The sequence below is a fragment of the Oryza brachyantha genome, chromosome 2, assembly GCF_000231095.2.
Source record: "Oryza brachyantha chromosome 2, ObraRS2, whole genome shotgun sequence".
NCBI lineage: Eukaryota > Viridiplantae > Streptophyta > Magnoliopsida > Poales > Poaceae > Oryza > Oryza brachyantha.
In genome coordinates this window covers 20646645-20671968 of record NC_023164.2, presented here as the reverse complement: position 1 = coordinate 20671968, position 25324 = coordinate 20646645, and the positions used below count along the sequence as shown (strand labels likewise).

The window sequence follows — 25324 nt, the reverse complement described above, 5'->3', positions numbered from 1 at the left end:
TATTACTTCTAACTACCCTTCAACTCATCTGCAACTAGCCCTTTATTTCCATTTCCAGTGCACATACAAGAATAGACCATAACGGTAGGTAATTACAAGACAAAAAATTGAAATAAGGACAATTATAAATTTGCCACTTGTTTAAAACATGATTATAAATTGTCACTAGGAAATTGCAAAAATGTCATTAGAACGGTTATTCGAGTGATATCCTTATAATTTAAGAAAAATCAGTGACAGCAAATGCCCTAAAGAAATAATAGCTGAATGTCGAAACCTCCTAGTAGATAACGTAAACATGAAACAATTCAAGAAAACAATGTGGCCAGAATAACTGACGAGATAGATAAATGAACAGAAAGGGATGCAGATGAGATCCACATGCAACAAAGGTGCAGATATGAAAGTTGCTTCCGACGACTAACGATCCCAAATATAATCCATCCGGAAATTACTATGCGTACGACTCAATCATCCAACTCATGTATGTCTTAATCATCTAATGGTTGCAGGCTTGCAGCCACTCACTTGATCCCTTTGTCCAATCAATGATCACAGTGTTTCAGTCGTACGCAAGTCGTAGTTGAGTCATACATATAGCAATACTAAATCTATCTCGCAATACCAGATGCTCCAAACAAAACAAGAAAACTATGTTTTCTCTTTAGGATAGATACTAGTATGCATGAACCAGAGAAGAACGGGAAACAGCTACTCCAGAAGAATCCATGAAAAAATATCAAGCCTTTATGCATATTACCGCAGTTACCGGATTAACCGATAAAAACACAACATTAAAACTAGAAAACCTTTTTTTTTTTTGGTAAGGTCGATTGCGCTGTTAGCGAGCAGGATTACAATCTTGGGATATGGCGAGATTGCGAGAATTGCCCATGAACTATCGGGGAGAAGAATATACAGGTCTTGGTAGCTGGAAGCGATGCCGGAGGGAAAGACGACAGTGTAAACTGAAAAGGTGGTATCGAAAGCTGAGAAAGTCAGGGCGAGGAGGAGTTTCGCTTGCTGAGAAAATTCGACGACCAGGGCACCGGCGTCAGCGTTGCTCGGCTACTGTGCCGGCGGCGACCGACCGACGGGGGCACGAAGGAAAGGCAGCAGCCTGAGCCGCCCGACGGGGACGGGGATAGGAGAGAGGCAGATCCGGCCGCCGCGGAAAGAAAACCGTAAAAATCGTCCAGTCGCGTGCCGAGCTTATTCTCAAAAGATAACTTTCTTGGGCTCAGTCCACCCAACTCCTAGTCCAACTTCCCCTGGCGGCCTCCTTCGGTCCTCCTCCTTCGGCCCAGCCTCCCAGGCCACAGCTCCTCTCTTCGGCCCAGCAAGTCCCCTCTGATATGTGATTGCACTTAACCAGTTCAAATCGGAATTTTTTGGATTTTGGATTTTATTTATTAAATAATTCACAATTTTGATTTTAAATTTCGAAAAATTGCACTTCTAACCTCCTACCGTCCTCTGGGAGGGCGGAAAACATACGTAGCTAACGGCTTGGTGGACCGGGGGGAGGGGGATGACGGTGGCGTGGCGAAAATAATCATTTAGACCATTGTCCTCTGTTCAAGGGCCTTTTTACAAGTTTTCCAGCCCGCTGCCTCCCTTCTCGGCTGAGGCTGTAGGTTTCGCAAAAAAAACCCCTTGTCGCCCTTACTGAGGACAACACTAAGGGTCTAAACGCATTTTTTCTCACCCCGCCGTCATCTCCTCCACTTTTTGTCCACCGAGATGTTAGCCACGTAGGCTTTCCGTCCTCCAAGAGAGCGGCAGGAGTTTAGAAGTGCGATTTTTCGAATTGCAAAATCAAATTTATAAATTATTTAATAAATAAAATCAAAAATCCAAAAAAAAATTGTTCAGATCGGAAGTATTGGTTTTATGGATCGCAATTGGTTAGGTCGGGTACGAGTAGAGCAATGTATATGAGAATTATAAATTTCCAAATAAGAACGAAATATCGTATATTTATTTACAAATTCTCACATCGATGTTTTAAATGACATCCGACAAAGATAAACACTATAAAATTTGTAGTCCACGATGACACCTATAAATATACATCTGATCACATTTTCACATAAAGTAATCTAGATGGTCAAATACGTACGACTAATATCATAGGGGCTAGATGTAAATGGGACAATTTTTCGAAGAGCGGTTTTACTGTTACGAAACAAGGTACGCCCATTTAATACTCTAAATAATTTTAAATGAAGAAAGTTATAGATTTTATCATGCTCTACAACTTTTATATAGCGTTTTTCTCCATCGAAGTTCGTTTGAAACATAGATATGAGAATTTGTAATAAATATTTGGACACCTAAATCATATTAAATAAAAAATTGATCAACAATAAAGTTGTAGATGCCTTAGAGCTCTATAATTTTGATAAAGTTTCACTTGATCTGACCTATTTGCAATTTTACAAGTATTATGTGGTCGACTATACATAAATTTGCAGTAGATCCTCACGTCAAAAAAAGCTCTGTAGGAGGGTTATCTTTAAAAAAACAGCCTCCTAAAAAGCGTTGGCCCTGGGGTCTAGTTTTGTAAATTTTTAAAACAAAAATATACATTTGTATATATTAAAAATTAAATAATATAATAACAAAATTGAAAGGAAACATGTCACAGTACTTGGTGGTGTTCCTAAATCCTTAGATCCTACTATTCTACCACCTTTGTCCCAAGATATAAGAGATTTTTAGGTTGTTTGTTTCTCTGAAACTAAAAAGTAATTTGTGGGTATAATTTTTATATACATGTTGTTCATGATCTAAAAATAAAAGCAGAAAAAAAATTTACGATGAAGAAACCCTTATTAATTCTAAATTTAAGTTTTAAATTTAAATTTTAGGTCATAACTAACAAACTCTCGGCTCCATTTTGCATCTGCGAAAATATAAGCAACCAACCACACACCGGGAAAAAGAACATAGATATTCAACCAAACAGTGTTTTTTGGCTGAAAACACCGATTGATTATATGTGTTTCAGATTTTAGTCCACTGATATGCCACATTACAACAGGATGTGTTTTAGGTCCCAAAAGTCTCTGTATCTGACAGAAACACGTTTCCACCTTGGTGTGAAAGGAGGTCGATGTCATAAACATGTTTGCTACGAGAGCTTAAGACAACGTTCAATTTTTTCCCTTCTCTCAATTTTCATGACCATTTTGTAGAAAATATTGGATGAGAGACAAATATATGATCTATTGTATATTGCACTGACCCTCGTGGATATATTTATAGGGTACATTGGAGATAGAAATTTGAAGTATAAGATAAATATTCTATCGTATCTCTCTAAAATTTTATCTTTATCTCTAAAATTTCTATTAGACTCTGTTATCTCTAGCCGTATGTATCTGTATCTCTAACCCATTTCACTTCCCTAGCCTATCATCTCATTTCTATTTATGATTATAAGCCGCAATATAATTTTTTTAACCTTAAATTTATAGCTAATTTTAGGATTTTTCGTCATCATAATTTATTTTTCAATATTTATTTTAAATCATTAAAAATATTAACATAAAAGTTTTATTCATATATATTTTATTTATAAAGTTATCTGAATTTTTCTCTTAAAAATATAAATGATGACCAGACTTCCAAAACATCATCGGTAGCAGCCGTCGTGTTCCCATATTCTCGCGTAGCAAAGCGGTGCAATGAATACAAGAACAGCAACCCTCTGCAAGAGTGACGCTAGCTAGGAATTAAAAGCCGTTTCATACATATTCACGTCATTATCCATGTGTGCCCTCTTATTCTCTCTCCTCTAGTAGGATCTGAGCATTCCCTTTCCGTTGATTCACCTAGTTCGGCAGTGGTTTGGAAGATTGCTACTGGTCCATGTCTAAACCCATACCCGATCAAAACACCCGTCCCTTTCGTTTTCTGAGCGTGTTTTTACTTTCTCGCCATTAGTCAATTAGACTTGGGTTTCGGAGAGGCTATACCTGTACACATTGATTGATCGTGAAATATGTCGCCTGCTTTCCAGGTATTAATAATCAGCTGCTCCATGTATCCAAAACAAACCAATCTTTCGATTTTCATGTCTAGCATTTGACCATCTGTTTTATTGAAATATTTTTAAGAAATCAAAAAAATTAGTCACATGTAAAGTATCATTCATGATTTATCATTTAATAAAAACAAAAATATTAATCGTAATTTTTTAATAAGATGAATAGTCAAATATTATAAGTAAAAAAATAAAAGATTAGTTTATTTTTGAATGGAGGGAGTATCTGTTTTCTTTTATCAATTCCAAAATCCAATCTACTAGTCTATCTAGGATCGTGACAGATCAGGTTCAGAAATTTTGTGTGCATAATATTTTCCCATTGATATAGACCTATTGTTTAGGCTTGTAGTATATCCCACTGTATTCACTCGTCGGATTAGGACCACTAGTCAGCGAATTGTACATGGTTATGTCAGAACAAGGTCAATATAGTCAATAATTAGCTCTATACATAGCAAATATTTATTGGTCGTACAATAAAAAATATTTATCCCACAGGTTCTTTTCGGTTCGAGAAACATATCCCATAGTTTTTAACAAAGTGAAATTACCAATAATCAAGAGGTATCACTTATTTCATATGGATAAAGATCGTGACAACCCAATATTCCTAAAAACCCCAAGTATCCATACCTGTTTATCAAATATTTATCTCTGATGTTACATTCTTGGTTTAACCATTTAAGAGTCCAACAATGGCGGTCTAGAGTTTTGAACAGACTGATGATGAGCACATCTACGTCACGGTGATACACATAAACTTCATTGTGTTGATAGTATTGTCAGTGTTCTAACAACATTTCATGTCGTCTTGTACTATTATGCTTGTTGCGCTGATGGTCTGATTAGACTTTAATGCTAAAGATATATTGTTTATATTTATATAAACATTATAAATTGAAAGCTTATATATTTATCTTTATATAAAGTCTATAATATATGGAAAGTGTTTGTGTTGTTTCTAATTAGAAATGTACTTTGTAACATATGAAAAATATATAATTGGTAAGATAATTTTTAATATAGAAAGTCTTTAATATATATAGGAAATTTATATAAGGAGAGATAGGGTCTGGCTTAGTTGTCCGATCTTATGAAGATGATTTTAACCATCTGGTCTTTGGCACTAGGAAACTGGTGATCAGGATTCCAAATGCTTCTGTGATGACGGAGCGGAATCGTCCGGAGACGCAGTAGGACATGGGCCGCGTTCGGCAACATGGCTTAGTTATCTTAACCCCCTCTTTTTTTCACGCGTATGTTTTCCGAACTGCTAAACGGTGAATTTTTTCAAAATTTTCTATAGAAAAGTTGTTTTAAAAAATCATATTAATATATTTTATATTTTTAATAATAATTAATTAATTAATAATATACTAATCTATTACTACGTTTTTCGTGCCAGATAACTAACTCACCCCACCTCCACTCTCGAACATGGCCACGATCTCACATGAATGGTTGTGCTATGTGACAACTACTACCCGAGGTGTTGATCATGTATATATTCACATATATACCCTAGACCAAAATAATAATACAAAGACATATTCACAGCGTATATTACAGTCCAAAAGAACAAAACATATATATTACATATCAATATATCAGACATTAATGAAATCTAAAAGTAATTTGAATATATTATAAAAATAATTTATATTTTTTCATTAAAATATAATCATATAAGATCTTGTTATAAAAATTTAATTGTTACGAACACAACGGTGTAATTAGACCGTCGATCGGAATAGTAGTTTAAGAAAAAAATTATTTGAAGCATATGATTTTTAGGTTGGTTAAACAGTCTTGGCCTTTGCTTCTTATTTTTGCTGGCCTGGTCCCTCACTTAGCTAAACGTCTATCGCCGTTAAGCCTAAATCATGCTTGGACGCTATTTAGATTTTACGATATTAGATATCATGTGACGGAGGGCACTAACCAAACCCCGTCTTAACACAGGTTAAAGTATTTGGATGACGATAATGTAGGGAAGCTGAACTCATGCGTCACATGAAGCGACAGATAAGATTTGATACCAACCAACCAGGCGCTGTCCATCCAAACTTTCACTTCCTACAAGACTGGAAAGACGAGGTGCGATAAAAATGGTCATACCATGCCTGATGATTGGCCACATCCAACCCTGTTTATGAGACGATTACCGACCCATGAACAACCAATGCAGATTCTATATCCAGTGCAGGATATCTTGACAGCAACAGAAACACCAAACGATCGCAGCATGGCAAAAATTAAACGCTCTCCAAAGATGGGGATGGTACGAAAGGGGAGGCCATTGAATAGGCCGAGCTGGTCGTGAGGCAGACGCCTCCTCCTCCCAAGCTCCCCCGGTCCAGCTCGGCCAGCCAGGACGGTTCCCTTCCACCTACTGTAACACCATTGAAGCGCCTCAATATTCGTGTGGAGCACGCCGCTGCCGCCGCCCCCACCGTCGGATCCGCTGCCGGCTGGGCCGCCGGACCCACTGCCCACGCCGCGGCCAGTGGCTACGCGCCGCATTTACGCCCCCCGCCTCCCCTCCCTCATCCCGGATCTACGCGTGCGCGCGCCCATCCATGCATGCGAACGGCGGATGGGGGCGGAAGGCACTGACCGTGGGCACGGTAGTCCGTGGGGCCCCGGCGTCATGGAGCGGTGAGGCGAGGGAGCCCCTCAAACCTGTGTGTTTCTCTGGGGCGCATTCAATTCTGCACCAAACTGCCACCCGTCGGGTACAGATCACACGGCCCCCACACCCGCGCGGCTCGCCCACTGACGCCGGGGGCCCACGGACGCCACCCCGATCTCCCGACCGCTCCGTCCCCGTAGACCATCGGAGAGAAATCATAACGACGGACACGCCGCCGGGGGGAGCGGAGCAAGGCACGGGCGCGTGCGTGCGTGCGTGCGACGCCGCGGTGGAGGAGAGGAAGCGGCCACCGGTGTGCCTCTGACCTCTGTGCTGTGCACTTCACCAGCGCCATTGCAAAAGGAAAAAAAAATAAAGAAGAGAAAGAAACGGGGCGAGGCGAGGCGGAACGCAACAAAATAGTAAGCGCGCACGCATCCATCCGTCCGTTTTGACCGCGCAACCGGCTGCGGTGCCTGTGCCGCCAGCTGCCGCTGCCGCTGCCGCTGCCGCTTGCTGCTTGCCTCAGCGTCGTCAGCGTCTCGCCATCCTCGCCCGCGGCCCCGCCCCCACCTCACCCCCACGCACACGCTCCGCTGGTTCTAGTACTATTTTTCTCTCGCATCCACACGACGGGGTTTCCTCGTTTCCGCTCGTCGTCTCCACACTACACTTGCCATTTTGACCCTCCGCTCGGCCGGCCGCCCTCCCGTTCCTATCTCCCCGCCGCCGTACATAAGGCTTTCTTTAATCGGATGCGTCCCCTCCCCTCGCTCGCCTACTTCGCTCGCTCGCTCGCCTTGTTAATCTGTCCCTCCTCCCGCCGTGGAGGGTTAGGGTTTTGAGGCGAGGCGATGCTCTTGTCTCTTCCTCTTCCTCCCTGAGGCGTTGTTTAGGAATCGCGGCGTGAGGCGTTCGGGAAGGGCAGGGTAGATCCGGGCAGAGGACTTTCTCGGGATAAGGGCCGGCCTTTCGTCGAGTTTACGCGGCGGGTGTTTGCTTCGGCGACGAGGCGGCATGAGCTTTGGGGGTCTCTTTGACGGCGGCGGCGGGGGCAGCATGCAGTTCCCTTTCGCCAGTGGCTTCTCGTCGTCGCCGGCGCTCTCCCTCGCGCTGGTATGTGTTCGGCGCCTGTTGCGGTCTGGGTGTCGTGCTAGCTTTTTTTTCTCTGGGTAGAGACGAGAGTTTTTTTTTTGTCGAGAGGTTATTGATTCTCTATTTTGTTAGCAGGACAACGCCGGCGGTGGCATCGGCGGGCGGATGCTCGCCGGAGGCGCTGGCTCTAGCGCGGGCGGCGCGGTGACGAGGGACACTGAGGCGGAGAACGACAGCCGGTCGGGAAGCGACCATCTCGACGCCATCTCGGCCGCCGGCGAGGACGACGTCGACGACGGTGAGCCCAGCAACCCCCGGAAGAGGAAGAAACGCTACCACCGCCATACGCCGCAGCAGATCCAAGAGCTCGAAGCGTAAAGCAAATCCCCTTCTCAACGCTCGTACTTTGCATCCTTCCTCTCTGTGCCAAACTTTTCTCTTTGTCCTCTCATGCATGGATCGATGCGTCCGTCTCGTGTAGGCTGTTCAAGGAGTGCCCCCACCCCGACGAGAAGCAGCGCGCCGAGCTCAGCAGGAGGCTCTCCCTCGATGCGCGCCAGGTCAAGTTCTGGTTCCAGAATCGCCGCACGCAGATGAAGGTAAATCATCGGGCGAGAAATCGCATCGTGTGTTTTGTTTTCTCCTCTCTCTCCTCCCGTTGGCGTTCGAGTCAGTTCGTTTCGTGCAATTCCTGACACGGTTTCATGACCCGCGCGTGACGCGATCGCCAAGACGCAACTGGAGCGGCACGAGAACGCGCTTCTCAAGCAGGAGAACGACAAGCTGCGCGCGGAGAACATGACGATCCGGGAGGCGATGCGCAGCCCGATGTGCGGCAGCTGCGGGAGCCCCGCCATGCTCGGGGAGGTGTCCCTAGAGGAGCAGCACCTGCGCATCGAGAATGCGCGGCTCAAGGACGAGCTCAACCGCGTCTGCGCCCTCGCCACCAAGTTCCTAGGCAAGCCCATCTCTCTCCTGTCGCCGCCGCCCTTGCTGCAGCCGCACCTCTCGCTGCCCATGCCTAACTCGTCGCTGGAGCTAGCGATCGGGGGCATCGGTGGCTTAGGTTCTCTGGGTACACTGCCCGGCTGCATGAATGAGTTTGCTGGGGGCGTGTCAAGCCCGATGGGCACGGTGATCACCCCCGCACGGACAACCGGGTCTGCTCTACCATCGTTGATGGGCAACATCGACAGGTCCGTGTTCTTGGAGCTTGCAATTAGCGCGATGGACGAGCTTGTTAAGATGGCACAGATGGACGATCCATTGTGGGTTCCAGCACTTCCTGGTTCTCCTAGCAAGGAGGTGCTCAACTTTGAGGAGTATCTTCACTCCTTCCTGCCGTGCATCGGCATGAAGCCTGCAGGCTACGTCTCGGAGGCCTCAAGGGAGTCCGGCCTAGTCATAATCGACAACAGCCTTGCCCTTGTAGAGACTCTCATGGATGAGGTTTGAGCTCATGTCTCGTACGATATACTTGTTCCTTTCTATTCTCATAATGCACTAATGTTGGTGTTGCTTCCATTCATTTCACAGAGACGGTGGTCTGACATGTTCTCGTGCATGATTGCTAAGGCAACAGTGCTTGAGGAGGTGTCTACCGGCATCGCAGGAAGCAGAAATGGCGCCTTGCTGCTGGTGAGTGCCGAACAGTGCAATTTTTCATTACCTTACATAGTGTAAGCAGTAGCTAACATATTTTCTTAATTTCTGAATTGTTAAATTATCTTGTGTCGGCTTGCAACAGATGAAGGCTGAACTACAGGTGCTCTCACCTCTAGTACCAATTAGGGAGGTAACATTTCTCCGGTTTTGCAAGCAGCTGGCTGAGGGTGCATGGGCAGTAGTAGATGTGTCCATTGATGGATTAGTAAGAGATCATAATTCTGCAACGGCACCCACAACTGGAAATGTGAAGTGTAGGAGGCTACCTTCCGGCTGTGTGATGCAAGACACTCCCAATGGATATTGCAAGGTAACAAGAAGATATTTAGTCCTCTGTTCTCGCTCAATAGTTCGCTGTGATTAAATACACCAGTAAGGCAGTTAGCAGTATTGTCAATCTAGTTCTGAACAGGGCTGCTGGGTTTTTTTTTACATCAAAGTAACTGGTCAAAGTTTACCCTGACGTTTTAGAACTATGTTAATTCCACTACTTCTCCACTATCACTACCACTATCACTATGCACTGCTCAGAACTTGGGGATGGCGTTTGTTTAAAAGTGTACGATTAGTTTAATAGTGTGATATGCTGATGCCCATGCAGCATAGTGTCCACAAGTCAAGGCCTAATAGGTTAATTAGGGTTATGAGCCCACTACCCAAAATAAACAATTCGTTTGGTCAACGAGGAGATGGAGTATACATTTTTTTAGGATAATTAAGTGTTTTTGTGGATCCAACACTATTCCCCAAACATGTTTTCTTTTGCTTGTTTAATCTTAGCTCCAACTTTCCTAGGGGATTAGATGCTTCTACCCCTTGGATGGTGCACCTTAGGTAACTTCTTGTCCGCAATTTAATCAATATGTCCCTTGCATGTTGAAATCTGGACCACTCCTCCTTGGTTGAAAAAATGATCTCTATGTCCTTGGGTTTTTCACAATTCTTAATGTGATCTCAATCTGTGCCCACTGATGGAGGAAATATTTTTGTTTAAAATTTATAAGGTGAACAAATTGGCGACATATCTAGCATCTAATTTGTTTTACTGCCTGCTCTATGGGGCTTTTAGGAAACATATATAGTTCTATTATTCCTTTGTTAACTTAGATTGAGTTTGAGAGTGAGGGAAGAAGATGGTTATGCAAACGGGGTATCTCATTAGTGAATGATATCAAGTATTAGCTACTGTAAACTTGAAAAATGAATTAATATAATTTTTAAAAGTATTTTTTAGATAGAAAATTATTATTGAAAGCATATCATTTATCAGTTTGGAAAACATATTCATGGGAAGCCAGGGGAGTTTTCCCCTTCCCATTTCGTCACAAATGCAGCCTCAGTCACATGCTGGTCTATGATATGCATATCACGATGGTGAGTTCATTCACATTATTGAAGACATAAGGGAGAAATACTTCTGAAACTAGTTGCGTGCATTCCCCCTAAAAAAAATAAAAAAAAGGTTGTATGTATCATTCAGAAGTTTGGGTATATCGCATGGCAAGGAATTAACAAACATTGCTCTCTTGATCGAAATTAATAAAATTTGCTGGCTAATCCATGTGCACAGACATCTGCTGTTATTCTATCAAGCAAGGCTAGTTGTTTATATATTATTTTCCATGTTGCTCAAGATATGAAATCTTTCTTTAGTAGTTCTCATGTGGGCTTCCTTTCCTACCGTGCATTCCTTGCTTTCTTGTTACTACATATCTCAGATGGATCCAGCAGTTCTTAGTCTTATTGCGTATGAATAACAGCAGAGCAAAATGTCTAAACTCTTAGGCCAGATGGAAATTAGTTTAACTAAACCTATTACTAGTGCCAAGTTAGTTGTGGGTGGTCAACAGTATAGGTTCACATCTCGAGGCTTGTTAACAAGCAAAACCTTGCACCTTTTTTACGTTTCTGCCCCTACATGACCCACAACAAAGAGAGAGAGAGAACTTAGGGTAAAAACAAAAATGGGCTCTGCACTGTAAAGCTACAGTAGTGTTGTATTGCACTGCAGAGCTCATCTGATGTATTGCACCTAAAGACATATGCATGTGGGCATGCATTTATGGGCTAACGGATGCATTTACCCTGTAGGTCACATGGGTTGAGCATACGGAATACGATGAGGCATCAGTGCACCAGCTCTACCGTCCACTCCTTCGGTCTGGTCTCGCCTTTGGCGCCAGGCGTTGGCTTGCGACGCTGCAGCGGCAGTGTGAATGCCTGGCCATCCTCATGTCCTCTACTACAGTGGCAGCAAATGACTCGACTGGTACAGAAAATTCTGAACCTCTACTTGCCATTTCCATGTAAAACTGGCTCAATTTGCATAATCAACTGTGCACAGATTTTTGCTACCACCTTATGTTATGCATGATGAATCCATTTCTGTTGATGTCATGCAAATAGTACAAGCTGAAAGGATATCTCCGCTGTGTTGGGGGTAGAATCAGAATGGCTTGTACAGTTGTAGGACAAATATCTTATGTTCTGGGTAAAGCTCTAGCTTGGAACACTGATAGCTGTATGTTTCATTTGATGCAGCTATATCGCAAGAGGGCAAGCGAAGCATGCTGAAGCTGGCACGCCGGATGACGGAGAACTTCTGTGCTGGGGTGAGTGCTTCATCTGCACGTGAATGGAGCAAGCTGGATGGTGCAACTGGAAGCATTGGGGAGGACGTGCGCGTGATGGCACGGAAAAGCGTGAGCGAGCCCGGAGAGCCACCGGGGGTGGTGCTGAGCGCCGCCACCTCGGTCTGGGTGCCCGTGGCTCCGGAGAAGCTCTTCAACTTCCTGCGTGATGAGCAGCTACGTGCAGAGTGGGACATTCTCAGCAATGGAGGTCCCATGCAGGAGATGACTCAGATTGCCAAGGGGCAGCGGGATGGAAACTCGGTATCACTCCTCAGGGCCAGTGTGAGTATTTGCTACCCCGAGTATGCTCTAACATTTCTTCTTCTGTGCCTAACTGGATATAGGATGAGAATTAACTTTTGCCAAGACTTAAAGACCAAATGGTACATATCACTTTCAGCAAAACAGCACAATAGATAAGCCTTAACTATTTCTTGTGGTCTCTTCCGACACTAGTTTGCCCACAAGCTGGTATGCTGTATACATTAGCATTAATCAGAGGTATGGGCCAATGTAATGTAGGCGTGCGTTCTATTTCATTGGTATTAATTCTCAAGTTATTCCACCTAATGTTGTATTAGCTTGATTATAGGCTTAGAGCATTAGAAATATTTGATCTGCGGGACAAACCCATAATCCATTTCTTATCTTCAATCCAAACTCTATATTAGTACTGCACTAAAACATCACTTATACTGGTCGGTGAATTAACAAGAGCATTGCTGAAAACTAGGAGACAGTGTGCCTAAAAAGAAAAGATTTAAGTTTCCATAGCTAAATTGGAGTAGTTAGCAAGTTTGTGAGACCTCCAAAATGGAATATTTTATTTCTTTCGTTGATAGAAAAAGGCCACTACTACTAACTATCAACACCGTATCCAAGAACCAAAATATTGTAAACTGATGATGACATGGACAAGATCACAAACAAAAAGTCTGGCAACTTTCCATCAGATATTGTTTGGTTATAAAGAAAAAGGCGCTTACAGAAAAAGCATGGCCGAAGTTCAAGCCGACTAGAACTACCACTAGCACCCAACTTTACACGGGTTCTGTAGAAAGGGACAAACTAGGACCAGACAGGGTAGGAAACGCAGATCTACTTAAAAAAGGTGTCAGTTGAAAACTTGCACTACTGTGCAGTTTGTACCGTGCGTTAACACGCATCCGGATCCTGTATACAGATCATGATACTTGGAACTGCATGACAAGAAAATTATAGGAAAAACAAATCCTCCAAACACTAGCACCTACTGATAATGAGGCCAATGTCTGAACTGTCCGATTGGTCATATATTAATTAAATTCCGTTCTTTTCCCTTGTTTTTTTTTAATATTTTGCTGAAAATGAAGCAATACCTTATCGCCTTTCTTACCTTCAGGCTGTGAGCGCCAACCAGAGCAGTATGCTGATACTTCAGGAGACGTGCACCGACGCTTCAGGCTCCATTGTTGTGTACGCTCCAGTGGACATCCCGGCAATGCAGCTTGTCATGAACGGTGGTGATTCCACCTACGTTGCTCTGCTTCCATCCGGATTCGCCATCCTACCTGATGGGCCTCGCATCGGTGCCAGCGGGTACGAAACAGGCGGCTCGCTGCTCACCGTGGCGTTCCAGATTCTTGTCAACAACCAGCCCACAGCCAAGCTGACCGTAGAATCGGTCGAGACTGTGAACAATCTCATCTCCTGCACCATCAAGAAGATCAAGACGGCGCTGCAGTGCGACGCCTGAATGTGTAGTGTGTTTCGTCTGCGGGGATTGCCGGCGGCGACGAGCCTGAGTCAAGAACGAACCGCGCAATGAAAAGAGAAAATACCTTTGCTAGGTGATAAGGATCTTTGCTTACAGGTCCTTAGCGCAGAGCAATGGTGGTGGTTCGGGTATTGACTCGGCCTCTACCGTCCGCTGATCCCTCCCCGCAGCCGGTGATCATTGGATGATAGGGTACCATGCATTTTGGACATTTCTTAATTTCAACTTATGCTTTAGTTTCGTCGTCTTAGGGAGTCAAACCTGTGTGCTTTTGACAGCTGGCTCTTTAGTGTTGTCTGTTTTTTGTTGTGCTATGACTGTATGAGGTAGTAGCATCATGTAGTACTAGTTGTTTCTTGAAAAGTCTGGGCTCATACTGTACTAGTGTCGTCCATACTTCATACTATAGGTTATGGTACAACTGTAGGATCAAATTGAAGGTTCAAGGGTGTATCAGCCAATAATGTCTGTTTGACAGTGGCATTGCTATGGATCAGCGGAAAAATTGTTCTGCAATAGTAGTAATAGAGTTATGAAGCAGTAGTTGTGCGTGCTGGCCGACGAATACTCCAGCAGAATGATGACGCCCGGTGCAAGGAAATAGGGGTACTGGTACTCTATAGTGCTACGACCGCATAAGATCCTGTCTACCACGGAACAGTGAGCACTGTTCACTCATTGTTCACCAGCGCAGCTCTGTACGTGCCTGCAGGGCTGCGATGGCGATGGGTCATGCGAGTCTACCCAGTTCTGTACTCTCCTACAGGCTACAGCCCAAGAGTTGAATGAAAGGCCTTCGTTTGTCACCTCGTGGATCTACCGCCGGTCCGCGCCCGAAGAAAAACAACGCAGTTTTTACCCTTTTCACGCCGCATCTATAGATGACAAGCGATCGGGTAATCAAGCCGGGTTTCCTCCCCCTGCCCGCTGCAGGCGGCATAGACTTGGGGCCCTGGTGCACGCTGCGCACATTGGAAACCCCTTGTCAACGACCGCGTCCGTGGCGTCAGCCCGGTAGGCCGTGACCCGTGAATGATGCTGTGAGGACTACTGTAGTCAGCGTTCAGTAGCACAGTACGTCCTCTGGATCACTGTTCACTGGTCAATAATTTGATGGCAGGTCAAAATGCACTCTTGTTGCTTGACCAATCCTCTTTTGCGACGAGGTATACAGATGCTGTTTAGGTTTTTAGCCCCATGTCATATCGGATGTTTGGACATTAATTTGAAGTATTAAATATAAACTAATTAAAAAACTAATTTCATAAATGAGAGTTAATCCATGAGACGAATTTTTTGACCATAATTAATCCATAATTAGCAAATATTTACTGTAACATCACATAGGCTAATCATAGATTAATTAGGCTCATTAGATTCGTCTCGCAAATTAGTCCAAAATTATGCATGAGTTTTATTTATAAACCTTGTTTACTATTTATAATAAGTGTCCAAACATCTTATATGACTAGGGGCTAAACTTTAGCCTCTACAAACAAACACCCCACAGTTCAATTCTGGTGAAATACCTCAGTTTCAATTCAAGTCAAAATGCACCGAAATGATGTTGTCTTCAACAATCTCGAGCCCTCTCGCCGGTGAGACTTTTGCAACAATGCATTCAAGATTTAACCCTATGGGCAGAACGTTTCAAAGTCAGATGAAAGATACATTCCATCTCACTGGAAAAATGTATTCAACAATGATAAAAGTGATGATTTGATATTTTTTTCGTTGGCCAATTGTTTATGTTGACACTTGTGAGTATGACATGTGGGATTATCTGAGTCAATAACAGTAGGCTAGGATATCAAATAATCGACTCAATCTTACGAGTGTTAAAAAGACAAATCCCTGTAAGCGCTTCCTTCCTCTGACGCTGTAACCGTTTTTACTCTTCAATGAAATGATTCAGGTGGGGAAACTCTTCCCCGGTGAATTATAAAAAAAAAACTCGGATCAAAACAGGGCCGCCAAAACTTTTGTGGAAAAAGATCATTGTATATATGCAGTAGAAGGTGTCAAAACATTGCTCACCATTTGCCAATTGATGGTGCATTTGCCTTTTTTTTCCCATCAACAAACGTTAACTTAGGAGACGGCCGTGAGGCTGAAGAGTGCATATTTCGAGTAATTTCTGTCCTTCCATCTAGTTGCTTCTAGTAATGCTAGTTAATCATACTTATTTTTTTCTAGTTGTGGCGAATTAGATAACATGCAATATTTAAAACGTGCTTAAAATATTGACGTTAGTGTCAATACGAGTGTTCTGCAGAATGCCAATACTTAAAATGGACTTCTAGCATATGCATCTATACAGCTGCTGGATAAGCTTTCTCAATTTTTCATTTCTGTAATGCGACTGTGTTCTTCTACTGTGTACATGCCTTTATGTCAAATTTACTATTCACTGTGCCTTCATTTTTTATCTTACAAGTTTTTGTTTCTATGAAAAATATGAACTATTATAATTATTTCATTTAACTTAATAGAAATAGTTCCCACTTAATTTATTTTTCATATTTTCCTAATGCTTCCGTTGGCCACCATATCCTCTCTACTGATTTCTTTTTCTGTTCACAAATCCACTCTTGCAGTATAGCAAAACATATGGAGTATGCTTATATGAAGTTCACCTTTATATGGTGGATAATCGGATTTTAGGGTATCCGCTGGTGAGCAAGTTCTTACCCATGATGCACCTCAACTCTACTGCTAATATAATTTTTTAAGATATGCTTGAAGTTTTTTACATGTCATCATTTCATTTGCTTTTCATTATGATCACATTTTTTTTACACTTCATCTGCAGGCTTTGCATCATTTTTCTGGCATTTGATGCTCTCTTTGTCGTGTTTTGCGTTGCTTTGGCTTGCATCATTGGTATTGTTGTTTGTTGCTGCCTCCCGTGTATCATAGCAGTTTTATATGCTGTGTCTGATCAGGTATGACTTATTGAACGCCTTATGCCTATAATGGAGACTGTCATGGATGTTACATTTTGCTTAGTGTACTCTTCTTATGCTGTTAATTATTCTCTTCTTGCTTCAAATTGGTTGTCGTATTGTGCTGCAAGCCTGGAAATATTCTGAAAACCAATTTGTTAGGCCTCATTTTACTAGACCATGTGGTTCGTTAAATAAATGGAGCAATATTGGTTAGTGTTAACACCAGATTTTAGCAAATCGCCGCTATAGATTAATCTATAATTAAAGACCGAATCAGACAGAAAACAGGGCAATCAGATAGAAGACCAGACGGAATATGACTCGGATTCAGCCGATGGAGTCTGGATCGGATAAGAAATAGAGTCTGATTGGACCTAAATGTTACAGATAAATTCGGGAATAATCAGAGTCCGTGTAATTTTATCTATTAGCTAGAGTTAGTTTGGATTTTTTTGCTTTATCTCTAAGAGAGTTAGAGTCCGATCGAGACTTATGTGTTAGAGATAGAATCTATCTAAGAGTTTGTTATTTCTTTTTATCTATTAGAAGTTATATGTCGTGTCCAACACGGCTAGCCTTCACTCGAGGGTATAAATATGTATGCCCTGGGTCTTTGTAAAGCATCTACACTAATCAATTGATCAATTACTCTCGGTGCATCGTCACCCTCCTAACCGAGGTTTTAACTCTGGCGGAACTTGGTACCTGACGTGTGGCTGCATCGTCTCGATCTCCGATAGAGGGGTAAGTTCTATGTTCCGCCGGGCCACAGTAATCGTTCGGCTAGATTAGAACTATCTCGGTTCGGTCTGATCTTCTAATCTAGTTGCACGATTGCTAGTCATCGTATCAGTTTCAACTTAGATCACTTTCGTGTTTTGAGTTGATCTGGTCAACCACTTTGGACGATCTATGTTGGTTTGATATTCGCGATTTGGCATATTCAATCTAATACTGTCTCGGTTTGGTCCAATCTGGTAGATTGCGTTATCAGATGGTTTATATCAGATTGATGTATTTTGCTCATTGTTTTATCAGAGTACCAGCCGATAAGTTACCAGTCATCGGCTTATTGGCTTAATAGCAATCTAGATCTGTTTAGTATCTATCTTAACATTGTTAGGTTTAATCTTGAACTGTTTCGGTTGGGTCCGATCTTTTATGATTATTCTTAGCAATCTGGGCTAGATATTTTATAGATCTTGGTTGTTTGTCCGTCGTTTATAGCCGATGATTTTTGCCGATCTACATGCTTATTATATTTACATCAATAGAGTAGCCGATTGCTTTACTGTATTATTTCTATACCAATCGGCTTGATTTAGCTAGATCGGCAGTTATTTATGTTGCATCGGCTTATGAGAATCACATGCAATTTGGTTTAGCCGATCGTAACATACGATTCACTGTTTATTCTATATAATTCGTCGGTTTATTTATTAGCCTTATCGATCTTCATGTTTCCTTTAATCATATCGTGCTCGACTGCATACTGTCTTGGTTAAGTCCATCTCTGTACGTCTAACTCGATCTGGTTATAGGGGCTTGTCCGATCGACTAGGATTAATAAATAACTTGGTGGATTACACTGGTTTAATATTTTGTTTAACTCTATTTCTATTGAGTTTCTAGCCGATCCAAGCATTCAACAGCTGATTGCTCAACCTATCGGCTGAACGCTGCTATACCAATATCTGATCGATTGGATATTTTGTTACTTATCAGCTCGATAGTCGATCGGCTAGTTTCACAGCTTATCACCAGATTCTTTTAAAATGTTAAATCGAAATGTTCATCAATTTCATTTGTTGTTCAAACTTCAAACGGTCTCGGCTGACTGGCTGACCCTAACTGGACTTATGGACACATCTCCAATACTTATCGTTCTGATCTTATATTAATATTCTTTAATTTTAGGCTGCTAGTAAAATTTCCCAGCTTCGTTTTCTTACAATATTTTCTGTGTATAGCTGTATAATTTGCTTGAACATCCTTTTTTGAGATGAGTATGGACATGGTTATGTTTTTACCATCCGATTGACATCAGGAAGGAGCCTGAAAAGAAATTTGTCAGCACGAGTGGATTTTCTGGTGGTATAATGATAGAATGCGGCACCAACCAACCTATTGAGAAAGTACTTGCAGCCGAAGATGCGGTAATTGTTTAGTTTTTTTTCTCATAGCAACATTTTGTGAGCATACTTTCTTTGGACTATTTAATCCTGGTTCATTTAACCTTTTTCTACAAAATTATGCAACTAATTGACTGTGTTTGACAATTTGGCAAATAACAGTTAGCCATACTAGTTGCAACATTCTTAGCTGCAAAACCATCGAAGATTTGCCACTAGGGAAGTTCCAAAACCAATACTGATTAAACTGGGGGAAAATATGTGTAAACTCATTTGTAACACAAATTTGAACTAAGAAGGTCAAAGTCAGCGCATAATCCATGGCCCCAACCCAATTATTACTGTAGTAAATGCAATTTTGAAATTTCCCTACCATAATTTGACCATCTGCCGATACCCAGGAGCTAATGCAAACCCTATCCTCTAGTGTCATGAGCCACTTTTTTTAGGTGCAAGTCATTTAGTTACCTGACTGGTCAACACATGCTCTTCCCAAGGTTGAACTGCCCAAACAATCCAATCCACCTCGGATGGTTTGGGTCAACACTTGTTTTTTGCATTATGAACACATGATCAAACATCTCCGTTGAGTCGGACAATCCGACCAGCTATGATCTCTAACCCATATTTGTTTCTAAGCAAATTCAGGAAATCAAAACACATGCTTCTTGCTCGAAAAAGAAGGGATTTGAGCACTTCCTTTACATGAACTACATATCTAGTGTGCGCCATACCTACTCTTATACTCAACACGTCCAACTACTCTTATACTCAACACGTCCAACTAGTAAAACGAACTCATCTTTATAGTATAGTCTTTAAAAATAACATAAACCTATATATATTGCATTCACCTAACATCAAACTTATGACATATCTTGGCTCCTTACAAATCCATTTTTTCATCATAACGAATTTGGACTATACCACGCTTGAGGGATCATAATCGGAACCCTAATCCTTTTTTCAGTTACACTTACATAAGGTGATTAATCTGATGATCATATTGTCATTAATCATCAAAACCACAACTTTCTGGAGCCTAGATGCTTTGAAGTAAATCTTCATATAACGTTGTGGCTTAGTATAAATATTGCAATTCTAAAAAGTTTTTTGTGTGTGCATAGTTGCACGTTTTAGTTTGTTATGCTATATAGGTTGTCAGTAATTCTTGATAGTTTGTATTTGAAATATGTCCATCCGTTAATCATTCCTTTCATCGCAAAATATAAATTATTCTAAAATAAAATCCTCAAATTCACGTAGTTGTTTAAATGAGCTGCAGATTGGAGAACGATGCACAGTTGTAGAACTTTACCCTAAGTACTACTCCCTCCATTCCAAAATATAAGCATATGTAGGACTCGAATTTTGTGTCATACTATAAGCATTACTGCATTGGTTATTATGATTCCAATCATTTCAAAGCCAATCAGCTATTTGAAAATGGAGTCTAATGAATTCAATTTCAAAAACTGACCACTAAAATAACTACTAAAGAATATTTTAACCTTAGAATCTTTTAAGATTATCTTAGTTTTTGCTAAACAATCTTAAAATACTTATATTTTACTGTGGAACATGTAAATTATACCCTACTTAGAGTGCAACAATGAAGGAACGCATGCTGGAGCTAAGCTGCTTCTACTACAACGTTGGGTGGTGAGCAATGACCTGACGTCTCTCAAGTCTCAACTCCCATAATGCTTTCTTTGGTTTGCATGAGTACTAACAAAAAAATCATATATGTTGCTACGGTTCGTTCGTTTAGTTTACTTAAAAGAGAAAAGGGAAAGCATAAAACGATTTCCTTTGCCTATGTTCAAAGAAATTTATGTGAAAAAAGAGGCTTCTATGAATGAAACGATATCATATTCGAAGAGGATACTTTAGTTGATATCATGGTGACATCATCACCCTCACGTGAATATTAGACTCGATATCTAAGTATCAAAATATGGTATATGGGTGATATTGAATGATACCGAGGTTTCAGATTTTGGTACTTGGATACTATCGAATGATACCGATAATATCAAATTTGATATCTAGGTAGTAGTAGATTTGATATTGAAGGTATCATGTCTGATATCGAGGTATCAAATATGATGCTACATCTATCAAGGTATAACTCTGCTGTAATGAGGTACCATGCAAGGAACTTAGTTATCAACCCTCATATCCAAAGGCATCATGGCTGTGTTCTTTCGATGAGTGGTAAATTAACTTACCCCGGCGCGGAAAACGTAGTAATAGTTTAGTACATGATTAATTAATTATTAAAAAATAAATAGAAATATGATTTTTTTAAATAACTTTCCTATAGAAAATTTTACAAAATATACACCGTTTAGCAGTTTGGGAAACATGCGCGTGAAAAATGTGGAAAATGAGAGAGATTAGTTAACATATCAGGACAGCCGAACGCGGCCCATATCTAGCACGCATAAGTGTATCGATGTCTTATCGTTGAACACCATGTTGAACCCTCTACATCTCTCTCATCACATGGTGATCACTGACATAATGATCAAAGGAATCGAGAGCCTTTGTCTTATCGTTGGTGCCTAGACCTTGTCATCCTTGGTCTGGCTTCCTTCCTCCTTAACGTTGACCTCATCACCACAACTGTCCTTTTATTTAATGAACCCACTAATTATGACTGAATGATGATCTCGTTGGCCTCACTAATACCTCCAGATCTAATGTAGAAGGAGTGAACAGCATAAGTCACTTATAGTCGAGGGATCCTTTGGCATGGAAGATATGAGCAATTGGACTAGATGAATTGAGGGAGAAGGAGAAGGAGAAAGAGGAAGCGACATTCTCGGAGAAAAAAATCAATGAGAAACATATATAACATGTGAGAAACAAATCTAATCGATATTTATTTCGTCAAAAAAAATATCGCTCTATAATATTTTTGTAGAAGAGGAAATAAATATACCCCCCGAAATTCATTCTTTTCCTTTTCATGCACGTGGGATCAAAGTCAATGCAAATTGTATCTTTGTTTGTTTAGGCACAAGGCGCATGGATAAAATCAAATCACAATGTAATTAATACTCCTGATTGTGTTTTCTCCACCAACTACCTAAACCATGTTTGCAAGTAACGGTTGAAATCTAGATATTTTTGCACCTGCAGTTTCAGGCCTGCTTACCTCAATGGGCTGGCCACCAACTACATACACTACACGGCACGTGTCCGGAGGTATATATGGCACGGATCCGGATGTCCGTTGGATGCAGCGCGGCAGTTGGGCGCGAGAGGAGAGAACAAAAGAAAGAACCAACCGATATACCGTGTCGAATACGACCTGACCCGGCACGGCATGGGCTGCACGGCGCGCCACCTTTCCTCCTCAGAGCGTGGTGTGTCAGGGCCATCCACCAGGCCAGATATTTCTTTCGACTTTGGACTACTGCTCGCAGGTCGTAGTAGTAGGAGAGAGTACTCCTATACATCGCACAAGGCAACCGCATCACGCAGTGGAAGCAGCAAAGCATCAACACGCACTTTTGCTCCCGGGATGAGCTGCCTCTGACCAAATTACCAAACTTCTCGCGGCGGAAAAAATATCGGGTCGCCTCGGCGCGAAGCTGCATGGAGCGAGCCTGTGCCGATGCGTTATTAAAGTGTATAATATGACTCCGCGGCCAAGGCGTGGTCGTGTAGTCGTGTTCGTGCAGGAGATATTTCGTCCGGCCGCGCGCCGGGCGGGGTCACGACACCGCGTTCGTCGCCTCGCCGAGAAGTCCGGCGTGGACCGATGGACGATCTGGCGCACGGCCAGGGGGCGGCGACGTGGACGGAGGAGCAGCACGCGGCGTTCCTCGACCGCATGGAGCTCTCCTTCGTGCAGCAGGAGCTCGGCGGCGTCGCCGTCAGCGACGAGTGGCGGGCGTCGCGGAGGCTCTGCTGCCGCCGGTCCGCACCCGTGCCCCGACCTCCGCCAGCTCCCGCCGGTCGCCACGGCCAGCTCCAGCTCCATCTCCCGCTGCCGCTTGACCGGCCCCTCCCCGACAGCGCCGTCGAGTCCAACCGCGCCGCCCCCTCTTCCTCCCGACCTGCAGCCCGCGGCGGCAACGCCAAATGAAGGTTGGTGCAGAGCTCCATCCCACGACGATCTCTCTCCCTCTCTTTCTTTCTTTCTTTCTTTGGTGCGCGCACGTATTCCACTCTAGCTATCATGCATCCGCGAGATAATGTGACACTGTGATCGTATTAGTCTCTCCTGCTGCTTTGCACGATTTGTTCGTAATAAGCACGCATGATCCAGATTTGACCTTATTTGACATAACAAATATGGTGAAAAATTAAACCAAGCTCCTATTCGATTTTCACTTATGACTCATGCACTTTCTTTTTGCGCGACACAATGCTCTTATACTTTGTGTTGACACTGTTGTCTTATTTTGTCTCTTGTGATTTGTAGGTTGTCTCACGGGGTATGAACAGAATTCTAGTTAGAGCAAGCATAGAAGGATAAGCCTCCTTTGATCTACGCATATAGTACGTACTTAGCACTTAGGCAGTTAATTTGCTTGTTCTTTTAGTGAGTAGTATCTATGAAGTGGGGTTGATGTTTTGTAGGTTTGTACAACTATGCTCACGTCACGTGATGGGTTGGTGCTACCGCTTTCATTATCCGAACTGTGTCTTTATATCTTTTGCTGTTGCTCTCCATATGAATGATATTTATCGAACTGTGCAGATTTTTCTCTATAAAACTGGGCTCGTTTGTGGTCAGAATGTTGCTTAAATGTGCCACTCTGTCGCAAAAAAACAAAGGCCCAAACAATATTTCTGTCATGTTTAGTTCTTAACGATCGTAGCATATAAATGTAACACTGACAGATGAAAATGACGTGCAAAATTTACATCAGAATTAGCTGATTGAACCCAACTAGTCGGAGATGGATTTTTATTTATTGGTTGAATACCCAGTTTTTTTAGGGGTTAATTAGATATATCAGTTTAGAAAAATATCATTAAAATTTCTGTATTCGTATATATGCCATTGCAAATTTGCCTTCATCATAGTTATGTCATTTTATATGCCCTAGAGATCTCTGGACCCACATGCAGGCCAATCTAATTTCGTATTGGCTGAAATACCCCTGTCTCCACTCACTGACGCATGGGTCCCTCCCCCACAGCACGGGCCCCTCTCCCGCACTAGCCCTGAGTCGACGGCGACGGCTAGAATCCACAAAGTCTTACAATAAAGAGAATCAAAGTATATACCTGCAAAGTAAGCACATTTATTTGTTTTGTGAAAAAGAAAGATATATGAACTGTACTGCACGAAACCTTATTCTGACATCTGAGTTTTCTACACATATAGTAGCATACTGTTTATACTTTCTTCTGTATTTTCTAAAACAAAACTTTTGAACCAATGTTAGTAGTTCTAGTTCAGTGTATGTCAAGCTCAACTTCATTATGTGTTTCCACACTCCTGTACCATTAAATTGAAGGCAATTTTTTTCTTAGTGCCCTAACGAGAAATTTCACATAAATTTTAGATGATTTAAACTATTTATTATGATTTATTTTAAAAGAATTATTGCATTACAAATAAACCCTTAGTTTAGAATGACCATTAGACGATTGAAAGCTCAAAGTTTTTAATTAAAAGCACACACCTAAACAGATGCTATCAATGAAAAAGTTGAAATAAAGTGACGATTGAGTTGCATATCAAGTAGGTGATCAATAACCAAACTAATATTAAACAAATTGATCTTTTGGGGGCCAGTTGAGTACTGGTGTACACAGTAGAAGGTATAGTGGGTACAGAGGGAGGGGGCCAACGGGGTAAACGAGAAGAGGCCCTCTATTGAAACCCGGTAGCCGGGTAGCGGTCGGTTTTCCCACGATGTGGTATATGGTGCCGACGAGGGAGAGGATATACCAAACTGCGGTGCGGCTTCCACTGCAAAAATTTCCTCCGTTGCCATGCTGATCTGATCCTCCATTGTATCCCCTTCAGCGAAATGATCATGTCGAGCCAATTTTCTCACTGCTTTCGCATCAAAACGTTGGCTCAGCCTTGAGTGGAAGCCTCAAAGTCCAACTGCACAAGTCATATTATTGGACGACACCTATGAACTTGCTGGGCTGATATTTTTTGGACCGAAATGTATGCTCCTGTGTTGGCCCTACAGATGCCCTGCTCATGTCTACGACATCAAGTATAATAGCTGCACATGGAAAAAGTACACTATGCATCCCTCCAGTTTGGTTGAATTTCATTCGCATATCTCATATCTTAACGTGGATAAAGCGTCTCTTATCTCTTGGTACTGTGTAAATTGAGCCCCTCAATTGTTTGAACGACAATTTTGTCCTATGTGCTATATTGACCTAGTCTCTGAACAATGTGGCACTTACATAGCACTTC

The 25324-nt window shown here is 42.2% G+C and overlaps 1 protein-coding gene across 1 annotated transcript; it reads left to right on the top strand.

Annotated features, from left to right (window-relative positions):
* Nucleotides 1-7556: 7556 nt before the first annotated feature.
* LOC102710092 (homeobox-leucine zipper protein ROC5) lies at nt 7557-14324 on the top strand. The gene is made up of 9 exons (XM_006647614.2): nt 7557-7802; nt 7917-8155; nt 8263-8380; nt 8514-9230; nt 9318-9419; nt 9529-9756; nt 11538-11715; nt 11988-12361; nt 13461-14324. The coding sequence occupies exons 1-9, from the start codon at nt 7704-7706 to the stop codon at nt 13812-13814; spliced, it is 2409 nt and encodes an 802-aa protein (XP_006647677.1). The 5' UTR covers nt 7557-7703; the 3' UTR covers nt 13815-14324.
* The last annotated feature ends 11000 nt before the right edge of the window (nt 14325-25324 follow it).

Bases quoted from the DNA above. Each gene is read 5' to 3' on its own strand.
- LOC102710092 (XM_006647614.2), top strand. From the start codon at position 7,704: ATGAGCTTTGGGGGTCTCTTTGACGGCGGCGGCGGGGGCAGCATGCAG. The intron at 8,381-8,513 runs GTAAATCATCGG...GCGATCGCCAAG, and splicing joins ATCGCCGCACGCAGATGAAG to ACGCAACTGGAGCGGCACGA. The intron at 12,362-13,460 runs GTGAGTATTTGC...TCTTACCTTCAG, and splicing joins TATCACTCCTCAGGGCCAGT to GCTGTGAGCGCCAACCAGAG.